Source organism: Stegodyphus dumicola, chromosome 6 (genome assembly GCF_044657685.1).
Source record: "Stegodyphus dumicola isolate Sdum_Otavi_A_Nest chromosome 6, ASM4465768v1".
Lineage (NCBI taxonomy): Eukaryota > Metazoa > Arthropoda > Arachnida > Araneae > Eresidae > Stegodyphus > Stegodyphus dumicola.
Window position 1 is genome coordinate 87993321 of NC_140773.1, and position 13968 is coordinate 88007288.

Genomic DNA, 13968 nt, shown 5'->3' on the forward strand with positions numbered 1-13968 from the left:
ATCATACTTCTTTTCAAAATTTTATATTTTGTATATTTGGGTAGTTACAGAAAAGAATCATGTAATTTCACCCCCAATGCTAAAACATTTTAGATGGTATAAAGAGAAAACTTGGTACTTATGTATTATCGCAACCAGGTTGGCGCGATTTGTAAGTTTGATTAAAAAAGTATGAATATAAAGAAAATGTACATTTATTAATTACAGATAATTTTTAATACAGTTTTTTATATTATTTTGTTTTAAAATATAAAATAGCAATTAAACCCTTCCGGTTTCGAATTTGAATAAGTTGCAGAATTATTTTTTCGGCGTAAATCTTTTGGCTATTGCTTTTAGCACTGATTGAAAACTGTCTTCGCCATTAACAGCTTGAGCTTGGCGCCATATAAATTCGATAAGGTATGAGTCAAGATGATGATGGGCTGTTCCTCTCTGTTTTTTGTTGCGCCATTTGGCTGAGCCCCACATGCGCTCTACATGCTGTGTGTGAACGCCCGTGTTGGGATCCACAAAGTTCTATTTGTGATTAACAGTTCCATGCAGAAATCCAGCATTTTCGAACTCACTTGTATTGTATCCTTTCCAGCAATCCGAATAAATGATGCTTCCTTCCTTGATATTTTCACAAATTTTTTCTATGAGGGTAACGGCGCTTCTGTTAGGTACAGTAACCAAAGAAGTCTCTTTCTTTTCTCGGCAAATTCCGCCGAAAACCCATTGCTGTGGTAGTACACGCCCAGTGTTATTTTTTCTTTTTACAAATAAACTTTCATCTATTTCCACAGTCCAAGTCCTACGCCGCCTATTTGCTTTCTTTCTTTTTCATCCATTTCAAGGGCACATATCTCCTGCATGTAATTATTCCAATCTATAACAGTTTTGTCAGCAATTCCCATCTCTTCTGCACAAAATTTAATTGAGGTTAACTCTTTACACCAACAATAAATGAAACTACGTATAACACGTAGGGTTGCCGTAAATAGGGTCGCCAAATTTGGCGATTTATGCGAATTTTGGCCTGGTTGTGTTAATATGTAAGTACCGAAAACTTTACCAGCAATCAATCTGTATATTGAAATGGTTCTTCTGATAAGGCCTTGTGGGATACTATACCATGATTCAGATACTGAAAAACTTTGCATGAATGCATTGTGCAATATAAATGAAAGAGATGAATGAATTCTAAAATTTGTTACTGAATGTATCTATAATGTTTCATACGGAAATGTAATTTTTTTTGTGAGTGTCAAGAGTGAAAGTGCCACAATCATAAATAATATGTTTTTGTTCCTTTAAAATTCAAGGGAACTTAAGCGATACATCCATGGATTATATTATTCGGTGTAAGCTTGCACCCAACAATAGTGAGTATTCATTCGAAATGCCATTGAGATGAAAGAGAATGAGATAAAAAATGAAATGCGAGTCCATTCATGAGAAGAAATAGACATCAGTCATTAGAAGCACTGTGGGTGCAATCCTTACATCCAGTTTAGCCTATATGAAGAGAAATTCAGAATCTTTCGCAGATCTTTTTTGAAAGCTGTGCTAAGCACATACATATATCTTTACACATATCAAGCAGGATGCATCTGTTTTTATCATACATTTATTTATCATCAAAATATTACAAAATGAATGCACACTCAACTGAGCATGGAAAGTGAATTTAATGCAGAATATGCTCAATGTATTCATTATTATTATTATTTTTTTTTTTTTGCAACCTTTTGCAAGTGAACTTCACACTAACCACAACTCTCTGGCACATACATGTCTTCCAAAATTGTATGGCACAACTGCATGATAAAAGCCTTTAGCTATATTTGTAGATTTCCTGGAGAATACCTTATCTCTAAAAAAGTCTAATAAAAAGAAATTAGGTGGCTTATTATCCAGGCTATATAGTGACCATTGTCTCCCACCTTTGCAATGTTTAGAAGATCAATGTGACATTAAAACTGCATTAGAAATCTCGTACAAAAATCAAAAACAATATTTGCAGTGAGTGGATGGGCTCCATTTTACATGAAGCATTGTGTGTGCAAAGGAAACCCAGTTGCTGTTTCCAGGTGTGCATACACTTGATAGGCATTATCAATTCATTCCCAACACAGAGCCAGTGCTCCCATTTGATGATACAGTTTGTGAATGGCCTATCTGTAAGGAGCCTATCTCCTATCAAAGTGTGCATGAAAACAACTTTATGTCACCACAAACTCTTCTTTTCTTCAAAAAACATTACAATTTTAACCTTCTGTTCAACCAGCTATTCCAGCAAATCTGCCATCTTATAAATTGCCGTTTCAAAGCAAATCAGAGTCTGATACTAACTTCTGACATCCACTAGATTTACCATGAACAAAAGCACCTAAATACTCATTTTTAATATTCAGTATACAATATTAAATATTCTATGGGGTGACTGAATGGTATAGCATTTTGTGCACCATCATGCAGGTTTTCATCACAGAACATATAAGGGGATCTCACCAACATTAGTTAAGAAGATTAAATCTGCAAGAGTACGGCAATAACATAACAACTGCCTATATGACAAATAACATAGCAAAATTCCTTCTAGAAAACTTTTGGAAAAGAAATTTATAAATAATGATAAAATCAGTCATAATAAATATTACTTCTACTGTGTTTCAAAATAAAAAGGAACAATAAAATCACACAGTTATTTATTATAATATACAAGTACACAGTGTAATGCATCTAAATTGCATTATTCTATTACACTTTTAAAAAAAGGGGGTAAGAGAAAAGTTACATTTCTAAAGAAAGCATTGAACAGCTCATTACAGTCTATTTCTTTAAAACAGGTACTAGAAAGTGGTAGCAACCTTCCCCTTATTTACAATTGTTGCACATCACCGTACAGGAGTTAAAAAAAAATTAGCAAATTAGAGGACTCGATCTTCTTTCCATAGCAGTCATCGTCATGGTTAAGAGTCATAGTTTGGGGAGAAACACCTAAAATTACGACTGTAGTAGGCAGAGAGGAGAGCTATAGGGTTATAAAACTGTTTCAGATAAGAACTGAGTAAAATACTTTGTGCAAGAAAAAGACTGTAAATCTTTTTATTTATTTGCTTTCTTTTTAAGAAGTGCATTTTTTGTTCATAAGTGATTACTTGAAGCATAAACATTTGATTTGAAAGGCCTGCTCTGCACTTTTTTCTTTTTTTAAATTTCTGATTTTTTAGAAAAAGTTCTACGTTTTCCCTAACTTTTTTTAACACTTTTTCTTAGGACTTTCTGAGTGAAAGCCCTGTTAAATATTTCTAGTACCTGAAGAATTATGTGATATACAAAATCTATGCTTTTGGTGTTTACAAAAATCCCCGGAGAAATATGAAATGGTTTTTACCCCATCTTCCAAATGATGGGAAAAAAATTCCTGCAAATTTCATTGCATTTCAATCCGTAGAAAGGATTCAGATCTTAATGTTGCACCAAAGGATTTGTAAAGGTATTTTATTCTTTATTTATTATGTTGCTAAGCTCACTGTTCACCAATCAGCTCTTGGACTCAGTCATGGTCGGTCAACTATTTTTTTTTTTTTTTCCATTATTAAAACCACTTTCTTTCCACTTCAGTGCATAAAATTCAACAGTAAAATCAAAAAAAATTTTAAAGCATCTATTTTCTGATATAGTGTTAAATGATGTCATATATATTTCTGTCTCACTCCAATCTTTTTTTCAGTTTATCATGCTTAGTTTTCCTTTACAAGATTACTTCACAACTTCTTTTATCTTTTTAACTGTATTACTAAACTTCACTTTCCTTCCCACTTACATCACATAAAATTCTGCCACAAAATCACAGAATTTTTAAAAGCAGCATATGTATAGACAGACCTCTTGATATAGTGTTAAGTGTTGCCATTAATTTTTTCATTCTTTTTCAATTCATCATATCAATGTTCAGTTTTCTTAGTAACAGACTTACATAACAATTTTTTAATTGTTAAATTTTTGCCTTTTTAACTTATATATTAAACATAATTTTCTTTGCACTTACCCACAGAAAATCACAGAATATTTAAAAACAGCATATCTTTAGAATCCCCAACAAACTGTTAAGGGTTGCTATACTTTTTTATATGCATTTGCTATATTACTTCTTTACATGTAATAGATGGAGATAGCTTTTGCAGGCAACATCCTTTTATTTGAAAAGTGGTGAGGACAAAAAATTGAGCTCCTCTGGTGCTAAAAATCAGATACAGTCAAAAGTCGTAAATTCGGACACCCATAATCCGGAATGATCTATAATCCAGACCTCAAAGCTACAAACTTTCTGCGCATGTGAAGACATTTACGGCTGCCAATATGCATGTGCGCATGCGCATTATACGTTTACGCATTTAATGTATAATGGACGGTATAAGCTAAGTTAAAATTATCTAATTCAGTTAATGTTGCAGATTGCATTGTTCCTTAATCTTTGAATTGGATCCGGCTTATTATTTTTTGCAGACTGTTAGCGCAATTTTATAAAAGTAAGCTTGAACTTTCGATTATGTCAAATAGAATTTCCGATATATATTTACTAATATGTAAAGGATCTACAAAGCGAAAGTATGTTTCGAAGTCCATTAAACAAAAAGTGGAATTGCTGCAAAAAATGGATAAAGGCATATCTTTCGTTTCTCTAGCCATTCCGAAATCTGTTTATCAATTTGACGCTGCTCTGCGGCTGGGGGGGGGGGACGCCACGGCGCGCAATGAATTGGAAGTTGATCTGTCAGCACTATCTTTATCTTCAGGGCAGATGTTTTTATTTTATTTGGCTTCTAATTCCTTACTAAATGTAGTAGTTCATTTCGATGTACTCCGTCTTTGATATGATTTAAATCAAATTCCTCATCATTATAATTCGCTTCCGATAGTGAAGAAAGTGACACAGAGGTTATTGAAAACGAAAAAATTTCGATTGACAAATTAGTCGGTATTCTCAACACAGCAATTATAGGACTTGAACAGCGGAACTTTGTAACTGAACAAGAAATAATGTCTGTTTATAGAATTAAAGAGAAAGTATTATCACATAAAAAACAAAGCAACTTAAACAACTTACATTGAAAGAAATGTTTAATAAATTAAACAAATAAATATTAAGCTTTTTTTTGTAAATTTTAATACCCTTTAGATCATAATTGTTCTTTATTTCATAAATTACGGTTTCATATTTTTAATTTTATAATTTCTCCATGCCATCTTACCAGATTTAAACTGATGATCTATAATCCGGAAAAATCGATAATCCAGAATCGTTGAAGTCCCGACGAATCCGAATTAACAACTTTTGACTGTATAATACAGAACTAATGACAATTAACACACAATTATTTATACCAGCCAAAAATGTCAGTTGCAGCAAAACCTTACACAAAAGTGTCCCCTCCTATAAAAATTGTCATAAATTATCAGAACACTACATTTAAAAGGTTCCCAATAGTTAAACCTACCAATATACATAATGAACATTTTTGTAATGTGAATGCAACACAAAGATTGCTAAATATTATTAACAGTACCCCCTCCCTTTTTAATTAAACTGAAATAAAGAACTTGCTTCATACATAGAGCAAAATATACATAACGTATATAATGAAAAACAGAATCATAAGACTGAGATCAAAGATTACAAAAATATGATATCAAATATTGTTAAATCTCATAATCACAATACACACAAGCAAAAACGCTAATAAAAATTCTTCAAATGAGAATTTTCATATAACTAGAGCATTTAAACTTTAAAAAAAGCGACATATAACAAAATATTACCATAAATTGAATTTGTTCTTCTTGAACTGTTGAAGAGACTTTTTCTACTATCTTACACATATTTTTCAGTTTATTCTGAATTAGCTCCAGTAATTCATTTCTGTTGTCAGGAGTAAGAATCCAACCTTGTATTAGCACCTAAAAAATAAATATTAATGTTTAAATAACTAAAAAAAGGCTACATTATTTCAACAATAATCAGCATGCACAGAAATTTGTGCATATTAGTTTCTTGCTATGACTAAATAAGTGTTCCATCTGACATCATTCATTAAAAGACAATTACTATTTCATAACAATATTCTTGCATTGTTCTTTGATAATGAAGTTAAGCTAACACGCTTACTGCTTCCTACTTAAAAGAATACAAAAAGACTGCCATAAACAGTGAGGTTGGAATTGCAAATACAAATTAAAATTTAATCTGCTTTCAAGAGATTACTGGGGGATAAATTTTGAATAAACATAAGCAACTTCTGACCCCCCCCAAAAAAAAACATGACGATTTCATGCTTCACTCAAATTACTATGAAACAAAAAAAAAAAAAAAATAATAATAATAATAATAATAACTATCCATTTTCTGACATACAAATAGCATAAAAATTCAAATTGTATCCTTATTAAAAGAAAAACTAAAAATATAGAAAACAATTAACTTATATTTAAATATATACAATTAATGCAAAATACTACAGTGTAATATAACATAATAATTTGATAAGAATTATATTTGGAAAGCAACATGATTAAACAGTAATAGAAAAGCTATAATAGATTATGAAATTATTATATAGAAGATTTAACTTTTCTGAACATACAACTTCTATGGTTTTTAAAAGTAACAATGCAGTAAACTGCTAAAACTTAAAACCATTTGTTATTCCATCGTTGCACAATCATGTTTAATTCATGCTGTAAATCATTGTAATATACTCACCAAAAAGCCCTTCAGCATAATCCTTACAGTTCTGACTTTTTTGTCGTATGAGTCTCTCATATGATCATATGGTAAATGACATGGAAGAAGAATTCAGGAAGCAAATGGGGAATTCTTTACAGAAGTTTAAAAATTTATGGACTAATGAGATCTTTACACAAGTAATAAAAATGGCTACTTATAGGAACCACACACTACCACTGCAAATTTTTTTTAGTACCCACCAAAATGCTTTATTATAGACAGCATAATAGTGCAAATTATCAAATAGTGCAAATTATATTTTTTCCCTGTTTACCTTACTCTCAATGTCAAATATTGTTTGTAATTCTTTTAAATAAAAAATAAGACTGTTTTTACTTTAATGCTTCTCTCACCCTTAATATATGATTTTTTTTTATAACTGCCTCTTAATCTTCAATTCTTTTTAAACCTTTCCTTATCAAAGAACATCTTTTGTCAGGTCATAAAAAATAGAAAATCGTATTTACCAAATAATGATACTAGAGGCTATCCAAGTATTTCCTTTAGCTATCTATACACAACTGCCAACTTTTCTGGGAGTCTCAGAAACAAGCAGGGAAATCTTCAACTGCGATGCTTGCAAGCTTATTTGTCACAGCTCGTTAGATGTCTGCAACAATCTTGATGAAGCTTTCCTTTCAGTAACCTTTTCACTCATGGAAACAAGAAAAAAATCACAATAATTTTTGACACAAATGTGGGATCACATCTGGCTTTATTCAACAGTTCAGCAGAAATTATTCCTTGTTCCTTTTTCTGCTCATCTGTGAATGAGTAAGGGACGATTTTTGAATTAAGTTTTCATTTCCCTAAATCTCTGCATAAAATCTTATGACACACATTATGATTTAAATTCAGTTCTTCTGATATCATACACACAGTTGCATTATTGTTTTCTTGCAATAACTGCCTTACATGCTCCACGCATCGGTATCAGTACTGAGATCGTCTTACACTGAATCTCTGCCTTTATTAAACTTTTTGTGCCACTCAAAAGCATGACTTCTTGAAAGTGCCTCACTTGCATATGCTTCCTTAATTATGTGCCATGTTTCACTAGGGGTTTTCCCGAGCTTAACGCAGAATTTAATGTTCACTCTTTGCTTATAATCAGCTTCCATTGTGTCACCTTAACGAATGCAACAACAATCCGAATAGTGTGTTGCTAAGCACAGGCCTGCCACCTAGTAAGTTTGTGTGGAAACATGGCCAAGGTCATGTCAAGTAAGAATACATACCAGGTAACATAAAAACAACATTTGTTCCTTTTTAGTACTGCAAACTCAGAAATAATAAAAAAAAAAAAAATGTCCTGGAACTTTTCTGAGAAAGCATGCATTTCTCTTCCATTACTGCTCTATCATACAGTGCAAAATTAATCCATGTCATATATTCAAGATGTGTTATGCATATAAATTACACTACATTCTTTTCATATTGTTAAAAGATTGAAATTTTTTTTTTCTTTGCATTACAAACATCTTTAGTCAACTAAAAAGAAATTACAATGAATTTGTTGTCTTGTTTTTCTCTTCTATTAGTTATAACATTGGTCGGATTTCACATAAATTTTCAACTCCCAATATACACCTATCTATATAGATAATACTAAAATTGAAATCTGAAGTTCTAAAAATCTGGTAAACAAATAGTGTGTTAAAAGCTGCAACAATTTAGAGGCAAACATAAAAATAATAATTTTAAACATTTATTCTTAAGTTAAATTCACATTTTATTGAAACCACTGGAATAAAATAGAAAAATAAAAATCAGAAATAATAATAACTTGTAGATAAAATATAAATCTATATTGATAGATAAAATAGATACACATAGATTAGATACAAATATTGAAAAAATAAAAGCCAGAAATAATAAGAATATTGCAGATAAATATAAATCTAGATAGACAAATAGATAGATTAGTTTACTTTACAGAATGAAAAATTCAAATGAATTACTGAAAATTTTGTTTAGACCTTACAAACCTTACATATTTTAATTCTTGCAGAATTAATAATGTTCCTTCTAATGTGACTTAATACACACAGCTGTAACTAAGGGAACTTTACAATTTTGCATCAAATACCAAAAAAAAAAAAAAAAAAAAAAAAAGAAAGAAATTTTTAAATTTTCTATTGCTAATTATAGCTGGCTGGTCTCTTAATCATTTTTCATGTTCTATTAAAATGGTTCAAATATATCTTCAGTTAGTGAATTATGACATTCTATACTTCCAACAAGCCCTTTACTTCCATTGAAATCTACCAATACCAATCTGATGATCTTAACTGCAAGTCTGATTTTCTTCGCAAAAAACTTTTAAAAGTCTTAGCTCATTACTTTTCAATCTTTTCCTTTGCATCTTGTCCAACAGACAAAGTTGCTTTATATGAGTAAATACATATATATTAGCTTGGCAACAAAGTTCTCGCCATTTTTTTAAATTGGCAAATCTGTGACATTAAATACTTTTGGCATGAAGTTATGCATCATTCAAAAAAGAATATATTGTTCTACCTAAATATATGTTTTGTTATTGCTAAGATACATTTTCTTGTTATTTACATATCATTAACATGGAATGTCAAGTTGAGAAGAATGAGCATTTTTGACACCTTCTTTTTGCCTTTAATAAAGGTTCTAAGGCCTCAGAAGCTGCTTGCAACATTTGTGCTGTGTATGGAGTGTGTGCTATAGCTGAAAGAACCACCCGTGATTGGTATGCAAAGTTCAAAAAAGAAATTTTGAACCTCAAAGATGCACCTTGTTCTGGCTGTCCAGCTGAGTTCGATTAAAAGCGATTAAACCACCTTTTGCCCGAAAATCCGCGTCAAACAACAAGGGAACTGGCAGAGACAATGGATTGCTCCCATACTACTGTAGATAAGCATCTTTACTCAATGGCCAAAGTTCAGAAATGTGGAGCATGGGTGCCTCACACTTTAAGTGTCACCAACAAAAATCAACGAGCTGCAATCTACACTGGTGGTATTGGATTGGTGGCATTGGTGATATTGGAATACTTCACCTCTTTCGAACTCTTTCAAATGCTATGCGGGGAGTTTCTTACAATACTGATGCAGAAATTAGAGCTTGGTTGGATGACTTTTTCGAGTCTCAAATAGGTGATTTCTACCAATAAGTTATTGAAAAACTTGTTAAAGGTTGGGAAAAGATTGTAAACAATAAAGGAGAATACATTCTTAATTAACTACTTGTATATGTTTATTGAAAAATAAACTTTTAACAAACATTATTAAAAATGGCGGGAAATTAGTTGCCAACCTAATACAAATAACTATACACACAAGCAAACTTCTAATTTTAATTGGCAATAGCCTTTTTTATTCTTCATTTCAGTTTGGATATTTCTCCTTTTCATAATGATGGTAAGGTAGCTACTTTAGAAATGAAACTTAAAACTTCCAAAAGTTTTGTTCTGTTATACTAAACCCCATACTGGATAACTGCACACTTTCCCACTTGCATTCATCAGAGTAATACATTGCAGCTCTCTTCTCTGTATGTATCTCTCTTCATCGTCATATGATGCTAAACTTACAAAACAAAACTGTGAGGTGCATATTGCACCCATAATGATATGAATCAGATACAGCATCTTCAGAACTGCTTTAACCAGAAATAAAATGTGTTGAATCAATACCAATTATTGCCAAGGTATTACAACACAATAAACTAAATGACACAAAATGAATGATAAAAAATATATAATTTAAAATAAGAAGATTTGAAATGATCTCTTATCTCCCTTTTTTAATTCCAGTATTTCCTCTTTCTGTCCCAAAAATAATTATTGCTTATAACAAATCTCCGAGGTGGGTCATTTCAAAATTAATTCATGTCATATTATTTCTGCACAATGTTAATAATGCATATATATATATAAGACTTCAGCCAATAATAATTTGACAAAGTTATTAATGAATATGGATTAAATGTAAATGAAAACTAAATCATTCTAAACCAAGCTTTCATCTTAGACACATTGTATTCCTTCTCTTGTTTTGCTACTGCTAATTTGCTGCAATTATACAAAAAGAGGCACTTATTACAACAATTCATATGTGTTGGCTTTAAAAAAAAGTGTTTTTCAGTATAAAGAAGAATCAAAATTAGCACGACTGCTAATATCTTTAATGCAACTATTACTTCATGCATCTACACACCACCAACATCCAAATTATTTCATATTGTTTACTACACTTAAACAACAATGTAAATTTTAATCAGATAGCCATTAAATGTAGAAAAGGGGTTCTTGCGTTCAGTACAATGAACACGCAATTCAATAGAAAGGTCATGCGTATGCGAATGTCAAGAAAAAAACGTCACAGGCTACGTGAGCGTATGTAAAACGAGTATGGTCGGCACGCTCAACTCGAGACTGCCATAAAAGGAAAGATGGAGACGTAATTAAAGACATTCGCTGCAAGTACAAGGAAATCTTTCGTGAAATATGGCTAGAAGAAATGATCTGGATGACTTCACATGTGAAAGAATGATCGAAAATCTGGAGTAGGGGCAAAGTGTGACCAGTATAGCTGAAGAGTTAGGAATCAACAAAAGTGTCTTTTCGCACGCTTGGAAAGCCTTACAAACCATAGGTATGGCTTTTAGAAAGGTTGGTGGTGGCTGCCCAAGGAAAAAACTGCAGTGGATGATCGATATATTGTCCTGCAGGCGAAAAGAGCCCGAAACCAGTCACCAAACTCCATAGTTCAACAACTGTGTACAGCAACGGGGCGACAAGTGTCGCGGAAGACACCTTCAAAAAGGTGGCTTATTCGGCTGCCGTCCTGAACGCTGCATCCCTTTGAAAGTTGGCCATCAGCGTCACCGTTTACAGTGGTGCAAGAAGAGCAGAAACTGGGCATCTCATCAATGGAGTCGTATCCTCCTTACGGATGAGAGTAGTTTTAGTGCCACAAGCTATTCTCAACACACATTGATTTGGAGAAAGGTAGGAATATGGTTTAATCTCAGTACCATCACAGAAAGAGGCCGTTACGGTGTACTGAAGATCTCGTCTGGAGAGGCATGATGCTGAACAGGCGGACAGAGCTCCACGTTTTCGACAGAAGTTCTGTAACCGGAGATCGCTATTGTCAGGAAGTGATCCTTCCCCATGTGCGTCTGTTCCGAGGTGTCATTGGAAGAGACTTCGTTTTTATGGATAACAATGCACGGCCACACCAGACTCCTGCTGTTCAGAAGCTACTGAAAAGTGAAGATATCACTTGAATGGATTGGCCAGAGTGCTCTCAACTTAAATCCCATAGAACATGTGTTGGATGCTTTGGGGAGATGCCTTGTGGCACGATTACATCATCCAGGGAACACCCAGCAACTGAAACAGATACTGATTGAGGAACGGGCCGTCTTACCTCAAGATATGTTGGACAATATGATACTGAATATGGAGAGAGCGTTCGAAGCAACCATTGCAGTAAGGGGAGGGCATATCTCATAGTAAGAAACATCTGCTTGTTGTTCTTCCTCTTGTACAGACAATCATGTATAACGATACTATGAGTTCAATAAAGCCTATTTTTGTTTGATTTCATACTGTAAGCACTGTATTCATTTTTAGCGCAATTATGCTTTTGTCATCGTTTAAATACAAAATGCTGTCTCGTAATTCTGAATTTCATGTCTCTCAGATGATTTCTCGTGGAGTTATGCAAAAAAGAACACCTGTTGCTTACGTTTTGCACACCAGTGTATTTAGGAAAAGAGATTTTGGCAAAATAAAGTAGAATAATTTCGCTTTTAGAAGAAAACATATTTTTTCAAAAGTATCAGATCACCAAGAAATTTTATCCTCTAGAATAAATACCAACCTGAGACTGAATTCTACATTTAAAAGGTATGCTTATGTTTAAATTAAATATAGTTAATTAAGAGAATTGTGGTGACAAAAAATTTAAATTTTGTTATGTCAAATAAGTACATAAATTCTAACATAAAAAAATAATAATTACCAGTTACACATTTTAGTACTTGCATATTATCTGTTGACCATGAAAACTGGCCACCATCTAACCATGAAAGTTTGTGGAGATCCCGCCCAAAGTTGCACCAATCATTCCTGCTTAATTCTGAGTCTCGCTTTCATCTGAATCTCTTACAATGAAAGAATTTTTTGCTATTCTCTTATTATCCACCCAACCTTGACAAGAATCATTGGACAAAGCACTATGTTGCTATAGAAGGTAATACAGAATTTTAAGAAAATGTATTTATTTGGCAGCCCATTAATGCCTGCATGTGCAATATGCCAGCTCATAATGTATGCAGTTTTGAAGTTCAAGTGTCATGTTTGTTTGTGTTTTTTGGTGATACTTTTTTCTGAATTTTTGCAGTTCTCAATTTTTTTTTTTTTTACTAAAAACAGGTCAATACGTACATGGAGAGCAGCGCCAAGTCTCTGTGATGTCAATAATTCTGCAATTCTCTTGATTTTATTTTAAGTTAAACCAGATCACTGTGCACTCGGGAAGAAGACCAGGGGGAAAAAGTCCTTTATTAGGAGTGTTTGTAGTGTTTTTAATTTAGTTAATTTGTTGCTGTTTTAGGTAATGTTTACTGTTTCATTACCTATGTTTGCTTCATGTAATTTTCAACACTTCATTATGGATGTTTCTTGTATTTTTAATTTCATTTAGTTGTTCTTTTATGTAATTTTCAATACACTATCATCTTTTAAAATGACTACTGTTTTCCACCTGTTAGGTTGGTGAAAAATTAGTCGCCAACATTTGGTGACTTTGCAGAAGGGTTGGGATATCAAAAAATAACCACCTGTCAATATCTCAGCACAAATCAGCAAATTCTCAGCCACTGTTACAGAAGTACTTGCATGGCTCACTTCATAAAAATGCTTTCCTCAATTTCTACTATTTTGTTGGGCTCTATGATTTTACGATAAGCTCCGTTTAGAACGCTAGTTTAGCTCTCTTTAGAATGAGTTATACTTCCTCTAGGTGATTATTCTAATCCATTACTGTTATGCCAGCCATATTCAGGTGCTCTTTTTTCGTATTCAAGAAATTTTAATTTTCGTGGCCAGTTGTAAATGAGTTGGAGTGCAGTCACAAATGCTGTCAGCCCTCAAACTTTCTTTTTTTTTTCCAAAATAAAAGGAAAAAATACAGTAAGAACAGTTAATT

General features: G+C 32.6%; 1 protein-coding gene across 1 annotated transcript in view; it reads right to left on the minus strand.

Annotated features, from left to right (window-relative positions):
• The window catches only part of LOC118190330 (KICSTOR complex protein SZT2-like), a 279720-nt gene that overhangs the window by 242767 nt on the left and 22985 nt on the right, over positions 1-13968 (minus strand). Inside the window, exon 6 of the mRNA XM_085818640.1 lies at positions 5812-5949. Coding sequence (XP_085674766.1) covers positions 5812-5949 — 138 coding nt within the window. The remainder of the gene's footprint in view (positions 1-5811; positions 5950-13968) is intronic.